General features: G+C 31.1%; 1 protein-coding gene across 3 annotated transcripts in view; it reads left to right on the forward strand.

Annotated features, from left to right (window-relative positions):
- Positions 1–18,871, forward strand: part of CSMD3 (CUB and Sushi multiple domains 3) — a 1,183,499-nt gene that overhangs the window by 1,043,586 nt on the left and 121,042 nt on the right. For all 3 annotated transcript variants that reach the window (XM_007188796.2, XM_007188797.2, XM_028168178.2), the window contains 4 exons: positions 9,182–9,300; positions 10,398–10,467; positions 15,437–15,553; positions 18,607–18,816. In XM_007188796.2, the coding sequence (XP_007188858.2) occupies positions 9,182–9,300; positions 10,398–10,467; positions 15,437–15,553; positions 18,607–18,816 (516 nt within the window). The remainder of the gene's footprint in view (positions 1–9,181; positions 9,301–10,397; positions 10,468–15,436; positions 15,554–18,606; positions 18,817–18,871) is intronic.

Consider the following 18,871-nt stretch of genomic DNA (forward strand, 5'->3'; position numbering starts at 1 on the left):
AGATTCGTTGAAGGGTTTCAATTTGAGGAGTAACATGGTCAGTTTTGAATTTTCAAAGACCCTTTTATTTTGGAAAGTGGGGAATGCATTGCAGGAAGAGAATATGCCCAAGGAAAGGAGTAGCAGTGGTTCAAATGAGAAACTGAAGATGGTTATTGTGGTTGTGTAAATGAAATGTTAAAAGATGCAGGAGATAGTTAGGTAAAATTGAAAGATTTATGACCAGTTAGATGTTGGAGATGAGAGAGAGAGAGGTGTAGAGGATGGTTCTTAGGTTTCTGGTGTTTTGTTTTGGTTTTTACTTTAGATATCACTTTGTATATGATCACAGTTTTGCTTTATTCCTTTGGAGAGCTGGCCTTTTAATTTTTTAGACTTTTTCTTTGATTTTTAGATCTTAGATATTAAATTAAATAAATTAAAATCAACATAAACACTTTTATTTACCTACAATATTAGATCTCACACCTTGCAGTGGGATCTAGGAACCAAAAGTGCTTCCCAATTTAACTAATGATAATGCCAGTATAGGTATAAGCTTTCAAGAATGAAACTTATATGGAAGGTACATTTGGTGCTACTTGAAATGTAAGAAAAAATGGTAAATGGATACCACATTTTACATATATATATATAAAATCATCCAGTAATCATCCAATAACCTGTATATTTTATGGTCAGCTTATTAGCCTTCTTAATTTTATCCACAAATTCATTTTGCCATGTAACATAACATGCTTGCCGGTATAACATCATGGGAGCCAAAATCCTTTCTACCACACTAGGACCCTAAGTACAGGCTTAGTCAGTAGACTAAGGATGTTCTATAGGAATTTTGAAGAGAATTCATAGAGATTCATGAAGAGAAGTTCAGTTTGGGTAAAGCTTTTTTTCTGACAGTAAAAAGTGTTAAATGTTAGTATCAGTTATTGAAAGATTATGTAATCCCTTCTGGGAACTTCTGAATTTAGGATTAGACACTTGTCTTCCAAGATGGCTTATTTTTTTTTAACATCTTTATTGGAGTATAATTGCTTTACAATGGTGTGTTAGTTTCTGCTTTATAACAAAGTGAATCAGCTATACATATACATAAGACAAATACCAAGATGGCTTTGAAAGCTGTTTTCCTAAAGATTGGAAATGGGTTGAGTGCCCTGTCAAACTTATTTATTTACCAGTTAGGCTTTTAGAAGTTAATCAAACTATGGTAATCAATAAAAAACTGATTTTTTTTTCTTTTAAACTATAAATTCAGTGTTCTCTTAATACTCACATATCCCAGATAGATACTTAAGAAGACATATAATGTAGTGGACAAAAATGATTTAGAATCCCATTTTTATATCTATTTGAATCTTTAACTTCCATAGATAGAAGAACATTTGAAATTGAGTAATAAAATTCTAGAAAATAGAGATTAATATTTCTACCTTTTAGTCTCCAAATACTTTAAAAAAAATCTTTTCCAGTTTTATTGAGAAATAATTTACATACATCATTGTTTAAGTTTAAGGTGTACGAAATGGTGGTTTGATTTACATATATTGTGAAATGATTACTACAACAGGTTTAGTTAACATCTGTCATCTCATATAGATACAAAAAAAGAAAGGAAAAAAATTTCTCCTTGTGATGAGAACTCTTAAGATCTACTCTCTTTTAACTTTTCTGTATATCATACAGCAGTGTTAACTATAGCCATCATGTCATACATTGCACCCCTAGTACATTATACTTATTTATCTTATAACTGGAAGTTTGTACCTTTTGACCACCTTCATGAATATATTTTTTAACATTTATGGTCATACTGCTCAAACTATGCTCTCTTAGAGGTTGTAGTTGTTCCACAAATCAGAGCATTTTTTCTAAGTTACGGACACACAAAGTGAGGTAATAAATATAAATTTGGAAATTTACTCCAATTACATGTTTCTGAAACTTTGATGAATTCTATTAATTTTATGCTAACAAATTACCTGATATATAATAAAGTAGCCAACATTAATGAAAAGATTAAGAAAAAAAGTCAATCTTGCTTTCTGTTAATAACAAAAGGGATTGAATGTTGAAGAGAAAGAAGGCAGGAAGAAGATATGTTTGCCTAGCAACCTTGGGAGACACAACTACAACTAAGGCAAATATACCAGAGTTCCAGAGATTAGAGAATACAGTTTTCTCTGCTTAATCAAGATAAGCTGAAACACTTGTTAAGAGAGTCTGATTTACATTTTCTGATATGGGCTATCATAAGTTGACATGAAGCTACATCATTCTTTGTGTTGGGAATGTGTACTGGTTTAGTAGTCATGTGAATAGATTTAGCTGCTCTGAGTTAATATATTTTTTCCAACATTTTTCTTGTGTAAAGTTATCACATTTTTTCTGTTTCCTGATCCACAAGAGCACTGAGAGATGGGAATCTGTTCTTCAATTTGTGTGTGTGTGTGTGTGTTTTAGACATATATGATTCTGGTTATAATTGCATGTCTTGCACAAATGTATTTGTTGCTGGGGAAAATGTCCCTAGTGCAAGAAATGACATTAATTATGTCAGTTGTTAATAGGCTTCCACAAAGAGAACTTGTAGTTTCTAGTTGCTTTGCCACTTGGATTCTGGTCCAGCCTCATCATTAACAGTCTTGAAATGACTATTTGATTGTAATATGCATATGTAATTTCCCTCACATTCCCTAATATTTGTGGAGGCACACATATAAATCTCACTACTGGAGAATCCTAGAGGGCTAATGAACATCAATAAATCAATGAGCAGTTTTTGGTTTTGAACTTATAAAATGTACATATTTTAAAAGGAGAAACTGCATGCAGTAATGATGTTACAAATTTAGGGGTGCTCAAAGATCTCAGGATGTAGTCTCTGAGGAAGACAAAGGTAATGTTACTTTAATGAATAGATGTGTCTCTCCTCCCACACCTGAGAGCACTCATGATATCTGCCACTAATAATTTCGCTGTCAATCTTGTGAAAACTCAGGCGGTCTGAAAACATCTTTTCATCTTGTGCAATAGTTAGAGGGCTAGTCTGAATACCCAAATCATAAAAATAGTCATAAAGTATTAAATGCTCAGAAATGTATCCATTTAACTCTAGCTTATAAATTACAAAGATTTCAATTCAACACAATAGTTATTTTACTGCTCTCCTTCCTTGAGCAATATGCTTAAGACATAATGCATTAGGTGTTAATGAGTTTATTTTTATAATCACTAAAAATGTTTTCCTCCTTTGGGCTAATTAGATAATTGATTATTTGTGAAAAATAGTGATTGTAAGATTTATATTTTTACCTAAACTAATTTTCTTGTTCTAATTTATGCATATCATCTCATAAAATATTAATTATAGAAACACATCCTGCCCAAATTAAATTATTAATATTTGTCATTTCTAATCTAAATTGCCATTAACTTAGAATATATTACATGCAAATAAGTGTAATTGATCTTTATAAACACATTTCATTCCTTAATCATATAGGGCCATTCTAGTTTTAGCATAGTTTGCTCTTTTCTTTTAACCAAATTTATTTCATGATCATCTCAACTTTTCATGTCTTTGTGCTGTTGACTTAGAGATGGCTCAGCCTAAGTTTCTGGATTCGGAAAGCATTGTGCTTTTGTATTCCTAAAGTTTCTCTGGTTATATCTTGAGGCAATAACACTGCTCTTGGTCTCCTGGATTGTCTCATAGAAAAGCCAATATGTTTAGCTGTATATAGAAACTTTTCATTGTGAATTAATTATAAAACTGAAGGTACCTAAGTTTTTGACCCTCTATAGAAATCTTTACATGTGTTCTTTATATTCCTAGAGTATTTATGTGAGACCTATTGATCTTAAACATACAGAGACATACTTTCATGAGAACAGAAAAAAAAAAAATATCCTTAATGGAATGCAAATTGACAACCTCACTTCCATGCTTAAAACCATTCACTAATGCCAGTTAACATTTGTTGAGAGCTTCCTATGTTCCTGGGACTATCTAAGTGTTATGCATGTATTGTTTTCTTTATGCATCACCATATTTCTATGAAGTTGGTTGGTATTTTTGCATCCATTTTATAGGTGAGGGAACTGAGACATAGAAATCATCTCAGACTTTATAAAGATAAAAATTTAAATAAAAGCAACTAGTGAAACCAGGATGCACACAGAGGACAGAGGTTGTGTTCTTAATAACTGAATTTTCCCTCCATTACTCACAGAAGGAAACTACAACTTTCTACACTGGTTAAGGTTATAAGACTGTTTACACAACCTGCATCCTGCCTCCCTTTGCAGCTTCATTTCTTGCTGCCTTTCCCAAAACACTACAGTATGTTTTACCAAAAAACACTCCCTCCTTTTTTCCATAAAACAAGGAAAAATAATTTAAAGCATTATTCATTTAACATGCCAGGACAGCATATTCACCTTCCCCTTCATTATCATGAATTGGTAAAATGTATTATTTTTTGGTATTCACATAGGTTAGTTCCTGTGAAATAATTATTTAAACAGAAGACAACCTTTATATATTGTGATTGTTCAACTACACTGAAATCATCTTTTAAACCAACCCCCTCTCTTGCTCCACCAAGAATTTCTTCAGAGCGTGGTTTCTTATGTTGCTAATTGATCTTTGCATTTCCAGCATGCATGTAACACAATAAGAGTATACAATAGGTACTCAATAATTGCTTATGTAATGAATGAATGGTACCTACATGCCAGATTCTATTTATTTTATCGTTTCACTTATCTTTATTCTGTAGGCTAAAATTTGATAAGTAGTATCTATTACTGAATATTCAATTAGTTTCTCAGAGTAATGCTGAGTTAAATGTTAAGTAAGGTAAATGGAAGTAAAGTAAGTAAATAAAAGGATCAAGGTAAATGTGAGAGAAGCCTGTACCACATGTTCCTGAACTTACACTGCTGCTCATCAGTGACTACTGGAAGTCAGAATTGTTCCTTCTAAAAGAATTTAATCGACATACAATTACATGTAACATAATAGTATTTGACAAATTTTCTTTAGTAGATTAATTAATTAATCCAAGGTACATTATGGTGGAAAAAGTCTGCATGCTTATCATTGCTGATTTCTACAAGTCCAGAAACTAGTAGCCCAGCTCATATTGAATTCACCCTTTGATTATCACCAACTTCTACATTATTCTCAAACTGTTATAATGATAAATATGGAATGCCAAATGATAATTCTAGCATATTAAAAAACCCTTAAATATGGTGCAAACATAGAAATAATGGTTATTTATATCCATTATTTAGAGAAAAAATTTTAAATTGAAGACATGCGATATGTTTAAAATAACAAGATCTTCACTATCACTGAATACAACCTCTTGTTCAAAGACGTGGTTCAGTTCCTGTTCTTTTCTCACATGAATGCAAATCTAGTATTTTTGGTCTTCATTTTCAATAAATTTATGCATGGTTTGTCCTGTCAGATTCATGAAGGGGTTTTTCTTTTTACAAAACAATGTTACTGGGAGTCTTAGCAATAATTTAGCTTCTCCCTGTCTCCCTCTCTCATTGCATTAAAGACTCATTAAAATCATTATGGAATACTATATATATATATATATATTCAGAATGATCAGATATAAATGATATGATTAACACCATTTTCTCCTCCAGGTTGCCTTGTGCTCAGAATTGGAGAGAATAATTTTTGTTTATAAATAAATGTTGGAAATTGAAGAACTGAGGTTTTAATGTTTTTAGCCAGGGTAACTAACCACAGTAATTTGACAGCAGGTTTAATTAACTCTGTGCAATTTTTGATATAGATTTGTCCCTGTATTCATTTCTGTTTGTTTTTGGCTACAACACCTAGTTAATTGATCCAATTCCCATTAAAAAAATTCACTCAGAGAGCATCTTTGATTGCCAAGGACATAATTTTACAAATTTTACACTCATAAGGATGAAAATGACTTAATATGCTGATTGGCTTGGTCAAGTAGGAGAGAATCCTTTGCAACACTTTTACAAATACCTTTTCTTTGTTGATTCCTATGAATAAGTTATTGCTATTGTTACTTATAAAGAAATGAAAAATAATTATTAAAGAAGACATTTTTAAACTATTTAATCACTCAGTTTTGTAAATTAAAAAATGACTTTAAAATATGAACTGTAGCATTTTCAGATATCTCTGCTTTATTTTCTTTAGTGCATGTAAAATAATTGAATGCAAAAAAATGAGAGAGGTCATCAACATATGACTTCTCTTTCTTATCTATTACTTCATTACCTTGGTTTCTTCCCTGAGACAATCATATTAAACAGATTAGCAGGTCCAACTCAATCTCTTCTAGAAAAATAGAAAGCAGTATATTCTTGTACCCCCAAGTTCTCTGCTAATACTAATTCATCTAACAGATAAGTGATTTTATTATTTACATTCCATTATAAAAATTTCAGAAATGCAGGAATATACAAGAAAACACACAAAAATCACCAATAATCTCATATCAAGAATCATAACCACTGATAATATTTCACATATTTCCTTTTGGTTATTTTTCCCTGTGATTATTTGCATATAAGAATTTTTAACCTACAAAATTGTTATTGCATAGTTTATAGAGTTTTATATCACATTTTAAAGTTAAAACTCTTTCATAAATATTTTGCTGTATCTGTATATATTATGGAAAAATCTCACTTAAAAATGAGTCTCTCAATATTCTATGGCATCACTGTGCCGTAGTTTTATTTATCCTCCCAGAGGAGGAAATCACCACTTCTGGATATTAATAGTTTCCTGTGTGTATGACCCTGAATGGAGTACTTTGACAGAAAGAAAAGAGAAATTAATGTGTACTAAATTTGGCCTTCTCAGCAAGAATGACCACATAAATGACCTTAATGGTGAAGGGTAATAAATGTACTGTTCAGGACTCCCAAGAAACTAAGATTGTACCAAAGGAAAGTGAAATCATACTGACAAGACATATATGCTTACATCATAACTTGTTTTTGATTAGTACTTCTTGAAAAGGGCTCTATGAAATCGGATGAATTTAATGTGTAAGACCCATTAGTGGATGTTGAATGAGAAGAAAGTAAATATAAGACAGTTTCTGTCTTTCTTGGATCTCAAAATCTGGTAGGGGAAGTGAGACATTTAACCCTTAAAATTTTAACAGTAGGTCACAACTTAATGGTAACTTATCTTTCCTAGTTCTATAAATTCAAGATTACAAAAAATCAAGAAATATGAGATTTGACATATGTATAGGGACCTAGCTAATTGCAGCACCAGGCATTGGAATTACAGTCCACATGACCCTATCTCCTTTAGGACTGCCTCAAGTGCATTCCCAAATGGCCAATTTACTCCTCCTCTTTACTGCCTTACTTTCTAATCTAACCATAACTCCATCATGTCACTGCTTTTATTTAATTTTCTATCCTTTAATGTGACATCATTTTTAACTACTCTGACCATTATGTTATTAGATAAACTATCTTCCATTTGCAGAGATAGACATTTGTATTTATTAAGAAATAAAATAGGGATGCACTTTCTTTTATATACTATTCATTCATCTATACAATGAATGTTTATTGAGTGCTTGCTTAAGACTCTGTGCTTCAAGCTGCCCTTCTGGAACTTATATTCTCAGAGGGGGATAAACATTGAACAACTAATTACATAATTATTCATTATTAGTTTATGTCAAATACAACAAAGGTGATGGAGAGGGTGGTGTTATGTATGATAGCATCTATCAGAGGGAAATAACATGGTCAAAGAGTGAAGGAATATATACGATATAGTCACACTTTAGAATTTAGTTTTTAATGTTTTTTAATAAAGAAGTATATAGTGTGAATATTTATAATGAATATGTTTATTAACACACATATATAATGATTTTGGAGTGGTGACTGCTTCCTCCGTCCATTCAAATATGTATTAGATTAGTTCAAAATGTGAACTACAGAGAAATAGATAATAAACATTGGCTCTTATTGAAGATAAAAAGTTTTTAATAATAATACATTCACATGTTTGAAAAAATGTTTTGGCAAAAACATCAATTTTTATTCCTTTAAATGAGTCATTTTAGAAATAATGCCATTTGCAGGAATGTAGATGGACTTAGAGATTATCATACTAAGTGAACTAAGTCAGAAAGAGAAAGACAAATACCATGTAATACCACTTACATGTGGAATCTAAAATATGACACAAATGAACTTATCTATGAAACAGAAACAGACTCACAGACATAGAGAACAGACTTGTGGTTGCCAAGGGGGAGGGAGGGTGGAAGAGGGACAGAGTGGCAGTTTGGGGTTTGCAGATCCAAATTATTATATATAGAATGGATAAACAACAAGGTTCGACTCTATAGCACAGAGAACTAAATTCAATATCCTGTGATAAACCATACTGGAAAAGGATATAAAAATATGTATATATGTATATATGTATATATATATATATATATATATATATATATATACACACACACACACACATATATATATGTATGTATAACTGAATCATTTTGCTGTACAGCAGAAATTAATACAACATTGTAAATCAACTATATTTCAATTAAAAATGCGAAGCTAAATGAATCATTTTAGAAAAACCTTTTACTTTTGTATGCTTTTATTCTTTTATGTTGAAAAATAAGTTGTTGATGTAAAAATAATGGAAGGGTTTTGAATTATATCATAATCTCCCTTTCAGAAGAAGGTACCAGCTGATATGGACAAAATAGCAAATAATTTTTTTAGCCATTTTACTAAGAATGTTTTACAGATATAATTTCACTTTATTATCACAATAAATTCTAATTTTTATTTAGGGATTTTCTTTTTAGGAATTTTTATTTTTATTTCACAGAAGACATTTAGGCTGTGAGGTCAAGAAGAATTTACGTGTAATCACACAGCTAATTAATGGGCGGTGCCATGAAGATTGGAATAGTTCTGTGGTGGAGTTCCGAAGCACGTTGCTCTAACCATATGCCGTGAAATCTTGTTCACAGAACATTCTTGATGTCTCAGTGTAAAATCTAGTTTTAATGACACCAATATTCAGCTTTGGTAATTTAATATGCATGATTTAAGCATTCATCATTTGAAAGTTACTTATATTATTATCACTAAATATTCTTAGCTATTGGTTTGGATTCCTGTCCTGAACCACAAACTCCTAGCAGTGGGAATAAAATTGGAGACAGATATATGGTTGGTGATGTAGTATCCTTTCAGTGTGATCAAGGCTATTCTCTTCAGGTAAGTCTATTTTAAAATTTTAGCTTTGATTTTCATTACCCTTTCAGAATATTTTAACAGACTAATCGTTGGTAATACACAAGTTATAAAACAATATTGATCTCAGGCTGCATAATTTAACATTAAATCAAAAGGTATTCCATTTGTCAGTGAGATATTCGTGAGAGAAATTGCTGGAATGAATAAATTTGTTCTGTTTGCAGGTAACCAAAAATGATTTTTGAATCAAAATAAATCTTCACTTTTCTCTCTGTTCACATTGGATGTGACCACTGAACTGGATTTTCAGAATTTGAAATAAAAATGAAAGTGATACTTAAAGCATTAAATGAAACTTCCATGATAATAACTTCCCCAAATCAGTAAAAATCGACTACAAATAAGTTTTGCTAAAACTGTTTATTTGCAATGTATATTCTGACTTTACGTATTTATATTAATACTCTTTTGTTGGTGTTTTAGAAGGTCTCAGTTTATGGCCTCATAAAAATCTCCCTAAAGCATAGACCTATTAAGAAATTACGAAAAAAAATTGAGACAGAAATTATTTCCCATGTTAAGTAAATAAATTCTTTAGAGGAAGGAAAAGTAAAAATGAATAATTTATAGTCTTTAAACTTGTATCCTAAATTATTAGTCTCAGAAGTGAAATCAAATTTTTCTGGACTTTAAAATTTAATATACCTCAGTTCACTTTCCAAATTTTTATGAAAGAATTTTATAATCATTTTTTAATCTATCTCATCTTGAATATTATTGTAATTTGTTATAAACCACTATGTATATGGCCATTTCCTTTGTATAATTATTGCAGTACCTTAGTAGAAAATGTTTTGGCAGAACAATGTTAAAACCACAGTTTTAATGTGATATAGAGTCTTAATTTTTCTACCAAAAGCTTGTTATTTTTTACATCTTATCACAAGTGTATATAATTACCTTTCTTGTTTTAAGTCACACTAATATTTCCAGTAATGTTAAAAAATATTAAAATGCAATATATTATTAAGTTTGTGTTCATAATTATCATTCACTATCCTATGTTATATTTACACTTTTAAAAATGTGTGCTGAACTGCATTGTCTTGTTTATATAGGGTCATTCTCATATTACATGCATGCCTGGGCCTGTGAGAAGATGGAATTACCCAATCCCAATTTGTTTGGGTAAGTTAAAGAACTATAAATCATTTATTAACTGTATCAAATTTTAGAGGTACACCTTATATATGTTGTTGTTCAAACATATAGTTTATCTTTTGTCAGGTTTTATGGAAATTATATTTTGAGATAAGTGCTTCACATTTTTTTTCTTTTTTAATTTTAAATTTTTACATTTTTTTTGCCCCAAACTTTAATATCAATGGATGACTTAAAAATACAAATTGAGGAAAGGTATTAGGTTTTTTGATTCCCAGAGAATTTTCTCAATATGATGTAGTAGAAGTACTCATAGATCAGGAAAATAAGTAAATATACTATTGCTTACTATTGAGCCAAAATAGATAAGGAAGCTGAAGTCTACCAAAGGGAGCATGACACCCCATGAGATGTCTTCATTGGTAACAAACAATTGAGATATGGGATGTATCAAAAGAATACTTGGGGCTTTGAAAGTATGGGCCCAAATTTTTGTCCTAATTTAATGCAGCTTCCAGTTATTTCTATCCACCTTATTTTTTTTTTCTCTTTTTCATTTCTGGTGTCTGTGTGCAACCATTAATATACTAGGCTCTATAGAGTAGGAAAAAAAAAGTTTAAGGTATGATCTCCATAATTAAAACATTTGTTTACCATTTCGAGTTGTAGAAATAAAAGAAATGAAATAAGAATAATTTAGTGTCAAATAATACCATTGACTATGTTTTAGAATTTAAGAAAGATGAGATTGGTGTTGACTGAAGTCATTGGGAAATATATTCAGTCTATAAAATTTACAAAGAGTTTTGGATGATAGGTGTAATTAAGATAAATGAATGAAGAAGACTACCCTTTCTGAGTAAGAAAAAGGGCAAAAACAAAAGAATTGGTGTGACTTGTATACCCTACCAATGTACAGTGAACAAACCTGTATTATATTAGTTTGCTTGGAGTGCCGTAACGGTATACTACAGACTGGATGGCTTCAACAACAGGAATTTATTTTGTCACAGTTCTAGAAGCTAGAAGTTCAAGATCAAGGCGCTGGCAGGGTTGTTTTCTTCCGAGAGCTTCTTTCCTTAGGTTGTAGAAGACTATCTTCTCCCTACATCTTCACATAGTCTTTTCTCTGTGAAGGAGCTCCCCTATCTCTTTCTCTTCTTATAAGGACACCAGTACTATTAGATTAGAGCTCCACCCTTATGACTTCATTTAACCTTAATTACCTCCTTAAAGAAGGTATCTCATCTCCAAATACAGTCACATTTGGGAGTTAGGGCTTTAACATATGAATATTGGGGGAGACACGATTCAGTCCATAATGCCTGTGTACCATGTGTGCAATTTTTTTTGGAGAGTACTGGAAAATAATGTTTAAGAGTAAGGATGTGTTTAATTGGCAAAAGATATTAAAAGCATTCAGACTTTAGATTGGATGACATTTTTTGAATGATATGTTTCTTCAGGTATTATAATTTATGCATATAATGCCAGTTATAAAATTGTATATATACATATAATGCCTATTGTAAAAATTTATATATACAGATAATGCCATTTATGTGTGTGTGTGTGTGTGTTATGTATGTGGGGTCTGTATGTGTGTGTATATCCAATTAAGTATAAAAATTGAGAATATAAAAGAGTACAAAGAACAAAATAATTACTATATATATTCTGCTGATATGAGCAGAGAGTTTTGGTCTTTTGTTCATTACTGTATCCCCAGTGCCAAGAACAGTTATTATCTTAAGTAGGCATCCAATAAATATTGTTTAATGAACAAATTAAAGTTTTGGGATTCTACAGTATGTATATTTTTTATAATGTTTTCCTTCTTGACATTCACTTAGAAGAATTTCCCATACCATAACATGTTTTCAAAAATTTGATTTTTAAAATGGCTTTATGACACATAGCATAGTCTAATTTGTATAGTTATTCTCTTTTGTTAGCTTAGTTTTTTGTCTTTTTGATATACGTTTATACACATTTGGTACACATTTACACATTTACACACATTTCTTTATTTATAAGTGTTTTTCATGTGACTTCCTAACTGGGTCATTGCATATAACTACTTAAAAGCTTTAATATTGCCAAATTGCTTTCAGAAGGTTGTATCAATTTAAATACCACTCAATTATGATATGACAATTTCCATCTTGCTATATTACTAGCACCAATTATTACTGTTAACAAATTGCTCAGTTTCTAGGTAAAATACTGTGTTTTGATTAAGTCTGTATTCCATTGTATATTGTTAACAAGGGAAGTACTAGATGGAAGTGATATTTTAATAAAATTAAACTGGAAATTTTGATTTTATTATATAGGATAAATTTGTATGAAACTATATTAAATACTTATATTTTGATGTCCAGTATATCTTCATTTGATTTTCAGCTAAGGTACAATAGCTGTGTATGGCAAATGTATTATTCTGTTTGCTCATCTGTTGAATGGGATAGTAACGTCCACCTCATAGGCCCATTGTGAGAATTAAATGAGAGAATGCATAAAAGTATTTAGCACTGAACCTGAAATACACAGGGCATTCATAGCGGTAGTTATTATAGTGAAAAAATATGCAATAACTTAAGGGTCCAATAATGGGGAAAAAGGAAGTGAACATTATAATGGAATATTTAATAACTCAAAGTTTACAATATATAGTCAAATATAACAAGGCTTAAAGTGATTCACAGTATGATCCTATTTTCATTATATACATAAACATATAAACATATATATGTGCATATGTATTTTTCTGCAGAGAAATAAAAGAATATAAAGGTAGACAGGTTATCTATGGGTAGTGGAATTCCAGAGCACTGTTATTTCTTTTGTATTCATTTTTTTGTTTGTTTATAAATTTTGGACAGTAAACTTGTACTATATTTGATAGACAAAGTGTCTAAATTGACATCATGGCCATATCATAAGGAGAAACTGAAGGCAGGAGGCTGATTCAGAGAATGTCTTAAAACTTTAGTCATCAGGTATCAAGGTTACAGTCTCATGAACTGGAAAATAAACAGTCTGCCAGATATTTTGATGGAAGGAAAGAAAAGTCACTTGAGATTTTTACATAATAGAGACAAATCTGAAGGAAGAATCAAAGATGATTTTATCTCGGAGGACTATGCTATGGTTGTGTCCTTAAGAAAAACAGTATAATGGGCCTCAAAAGAGTCTACTGTGAAACTTCTGGTGAAACACAGCATTTTCTTTCAAGGCCTAGGGGTGCATGAAATTGCAGAGTCTCTGAGAAAATAGACATGAGTACGGAGCTGAAGGCAGATGCGCTTTTTGGATTTTTCTTCTCGTCCTTTATGGTTTGTTATTCTTTTTCTTTCTCTTTCATTATCTGTTTACTTTGTATTCTTTCCTTCCTTCTTCTCTGATTTTGGGATTTACACTCTAGAAAGGTGGGCAATGCAGAGGCCAGGATTTTCGGCTCATTTCTAAAGAGATGGAAAACAGCAGAATTAGAGGGGCAATGAGCAGCTCAAACACTTGAGATAGTGAAGGCAAGAAAGCAAAAGAGTCCTTGTGTTCTTTCACTCAAAATTCAGAACAAAGTAAAACAAACCTACAATTGCATTCTTGCCAGAAACTTAAAAGTACTTTTCATTGGCCAAAATATTTTCTCTACCACTCCCTAATTATCAGATTGTGTAATGAACATATGTGGGCAGTCAAATTTTAGGAAAATGAATTGGTGAACATTAGTGGTTTATATATGTTGAAAATTGCTCTGGTTTAAAGATGGATGAACTGAGATTTGAGAAGGATGGAAAAATATAAAGGTGTATCTTTAGATCTCAATGGTAATTACAACTTCAAAAGAAAGGTTTATATGCACATTAACTACAAGGTTATATATATCCCCTTAGTAAAATCTGCTTTATACATAATTTATTCAGTTCACATAGTTAAAGATAGCTGTCAAACTGGCTATTGATATCACATAGAACATTGATAAATTGTTCTACTGAATTTGCCTTTATGATATATAACCTGAAGTTTGATTATCTATCTGTTGCTATTCATAACAATAAATAAATGAATGAAATTGTAGGTAAGTGTATGAGTAACTTTCAAACTTGACGTGCAGTCATGAAATTTGATTCTTCAACCCTCAATTGAGATGTGTATTTTAGTACTTCTATGATAAAATGATAAAAATGTATACTTAGAGGAAAGAATTAGCTTCTAAAATGAGATTGTTCTATTAATACATGTTAAATAGTTCTATCTAATCATGTAAAAGTTAAAACTTGGGTAATTATTTGTTCTTATAATTTATGGTTGGCTTATCAATTGTAAATCACTATAGTAGGGATTCTACAAAAAGCATAAATTTATGCCTAAATTCTCAAACATGGGTGCATCTTTTTACTTGTTTTATACTTCCCTATTTTTTGTCCAGATTATTTTAGGGTAAAGTGAGACAATATCTGATGGTATGTGAATCCCTTGCATATTACCAATAGAAACCAATATTTTTCTTAAAAATCTTCAGCCTCCTCACAAAAAGAGGAAAATGAATTCATTTATTGTGAAAATGAATCCCTCATCAATATAGTATGTTGCTGGCTTGATTTTACTATAAATTATATTATCTTTTGAATGAATCACAGCATTTCTAGAAGTACTTCAGCATGAGAAAATGTACTGCTTGCTATGGAAAAGGATATGTGCTCCTTGTTTGATTGTATTCACTGCACATGAGCTACTCCTTTCTGTACAATAATTGATTTAGCTTGTATTTACTGCCGAGGAAAGAAGTATGTTACCCATTTATGCTATTTTACAAAATGCCTTGTCAATTGATTATATTTGATTACTAGTACGTGGTGAATGAGAATTGACAATATTCAAATTTATATCAGTTTTAACTCAGACACTTGATTCAGACTTGAAATAATTTCAGTCTGTTTTTAATACAGTAAAGTACTTTGGCTTAAGTCGGACCTCTATTCTCTTGCAGCTCAGTGTGGTGGCACTATGTCAGATTTCAGTGGTGTGATCCTCAGCCCTGGGTTTCCTGGAAACTACCCCAGCAGTTTAGATTGCACGTGGACAATCAAGCTGCCCGTAGGTTTTGGTATGTATATTAAAAACACGTGAAAGAGTATTTTTATATCATTAATGCATCCTTAAAAAGAAATAACAAAGTCTAATAAGAACTTATGAAATATTCACAAATTATAGTTTATTTTGGGATTATATACATTTCACTTGGAGTACTTGGATAATTGAAAGAATATGGGCATTTTAAAATTTCATAGATACATGATAAATAGATAAACTTTATGATATTTTCCAATCAATATGTACAGATATAGCCTGAGTTAGATGTGTGTGGCAATGATTAAGTTCAACATGATTTTCATGTATAATTGTTTCTGTAACTCTTTTCTACTTGTTGAAACCAAGCAGTACATAGATAAATTATTTTCTGGTAATCTATTGAATCCAGTTGCTATTGTAAATAAATAAGATTTACATTTGAAAAATATTAGTACAATTTTTCTACTGTTAGATTTAAATACCCATGTAGATGTAATACCTTTCTAATTCTAATATTACAATTGCCAGTGTTTGGATATATTGCATTATATATATATTACATTTAATAAATTCTTTTCCCTCTTGTGTCACTAACGTATTCTTTTGCAGCTTCTTTATATCCCATTAGTCTGTAAATGCATAAATAAAAGTGTTAGATTGAGGATAGACTTATTCATTAAATCACAGAAGAGTAAGATGAGTAGATAACTCCTTGAAGTACAAACCTGGTGGATTTAGAACAATTAAGATATTCTGTACTATCTCACTTATTGAGGACTAAATTTAGGTACCTCATTTACCCAAGATCATCTATAGCCTCAGAATGAAAATTCATGTTGAAATATATTACATAAATTCACAGAAACTCATAGTTTTGACAATTCTGTACTGAGCATGTACACATTATACTCCAGGTATTGTGCTAGGTGCTAGGGATAAAATGCATAGTAAAACAGACTTTGTACCTTTTTCCAGTTAAGTTACAGTCACAATGAGGAGAGAAATAGTCAAATATGTTATTGCAGTGAAGTATAATAAAGAGAACAGGATTGTACACAGGCATCCAGCCTAGTCCAGGAAATGCAAAAAAGGTTTGTCAGAGGAAGTGATGTGTGAACTGTGGCTTTAAATATAAGTAAGAGTAAGCCCAAAAAAGAGGGTCAGCTTGTGAGGAACAGGAAAGAAATTCTAGGTAAACAGACTGACACATGGAAAAATGCAGATAAGAAAGTTAAAGAAATTCAACAAACTTGAACACTATATGACTGGCCTGAGGTTTTGGGAGAACACTAGGCCACTGAGAGAAGAATGCTGGGGGGGCTTTCTAATGAGAATTATTCTGGCTACAACATGGGAATACCCTTAATTTGAAGTTGTAGTCAAATTCTATGCCCTTTGATTGAAAGAGAATAAATGAATAATAGATTTGAAACAGTATGGTTATCCTTATGTCTTTTACTAGCCACTTAAGAGGGCTCATCCCATGTTGCTTATGGAGCTAAGTGAATTATTTTAAAATAAATTATTGCGTGTATTTGCAATAGTGTCATTATATCACCTTCAACTTAGCTCTTGCTAATGCTTCATTGATTTTAAAAACCAAGTTTATTAAAAATTAAAAAGAATATGCATCTCTCTTTCTCTATTTTAGAAATGAAAACATGAGACCATTTCTGATTTGGTTACATTTCAGTAATCCCACTGTTTTCTTTGAGTTTTGGTTAAATCAAATATTGCTTCTAATGTATTTGAACAGATAATTTATAAATGTTTAAAAGAAAATTGAATACACATCAACAGTTAAAGAAGTATTTTCTCTTGCCTGTGAAACAATTATGGACAACATAATTTGTGAAAAGGGGCTCAGGAAAATTTTAGAAAAATATGCACTTCTTGTAGCCTCACATATTAAGATAGTGCATTCAAAGTTTTAAGAAGATTGTCTGATTGTCCAGGAATGTGTTTAATATTTTAAAGCATATTTTCAGTAATTCCCAAATTTATTTGTTCATGGAACTCTTTTTCAATGTAACAGCGAATTTCCATGGAGCTCTTTTTCCAGGAACAAAATGTGACTTCACTTGAGAACCTCACTAGTTATTAAGGGCAAGAGCTCAGGAGCCAGAATGTCTGAGTTTGAATTGCACCTCTTTTAGGATATTGTGTAAACTTAGCATATTATTTAGCTTCCCTGTGCCTCAGTTTCCTCATTCTCATAACTATGAGCATTAAATAAGTTAGCATGTATAAAAACTTAAAACAGTGCCTAGCAAAAAGAAAACCCAATAAATGTCAAATTTTATTACTAACAATTTGCAGAATGGTAGTTGTGGAAAAAAAACATCAAATTCAGTAAAAATCAAATATTAATTGAATTAAGGAAACATACCTCAATAAGGGTTTTATTTTATTTTTTCCATCCCAGAGATATTTAACTATCTCATATTCTAATTATGTTTATAAAGACATTAAGACTATTTTGTAATATGATAGCATATAGCAATAACCCCTAGATTTTATTGGGAATATTACATAAAATTTGGCTTTATCTTCTGATGAGGAAATACTAAAAGAGCACACTAAGAATTACATGCTTCAAAATGATATTTTGGAGAAGTTAATTTATCCCCTGTATATGACTAATTTCTAACACAGTCGTGAAATCTGATTATGTTAATATATAAAACTTTGCAATCATATTTTGGCTTCAAATTGGCCTTTTACAAAATACAAATTATTGAGTGGCTTTTCATCTTTAAAAATTGGTTGATACATTTTTAAATGGTATTAAAGAACAAGAAAGCCACTTTCTTGATTAGTTTTGCTATGGTGACAATGTAGTAAAATGAGATTTTCCCATGTGACAAATAGTGGGCATTTGAGAACAGTATTCTGTTACTTTCAACTATAGCACAGCTAATTGTCCTGGGCAGACAGCAAACCCATGGCCCAGATCTTGAGAGTATGCCTCTCAACTTAAATGGAAACATATCTTAAGCACATTAATGCGAGCATGTGTTTGTGTATATGCGTGCATTTAATTTGGTAAAAAAATAAAGTAACATTATGTTTGTTTTTCTTCCTTAGGTGTGCATCTGCAGTTTGTAAATTTTTCAACAGAAACCATACATGATTATTTGGAAGTAAGAAGTGGATCTGCAGAAACTAGTACTGTTATTGGCCGACTTAGTGGTCCTCAAATATCATCTTCCCTATTTAGCACGACCCATGAAACCAGCTTGTATTTTCACAGTGACTATTCACAAAACAAACAAGGGTTCCACATTGTATACCAAGGTGAGAGGAATAATAAAAATATGAAAGCTTTTTAGCCTCCAAACAGCTATTAATG

This window comes from Balaenoptera acutorostrata, chromosome 17 (genome assembly GCF_949987535.1).
Source record: "Balaenoptera acutorostrata chromosome 17, mBalAcu1.1, whole genome shotgun sequence".
Taxonomy (NCBI): domain Eukaryota; kingdom Metazoa; phylum Chordata; class Mammalia; order Artiodactyla; family Balaenopteridae; genus Balaenoptera; species Balaenoptera acutorostrata.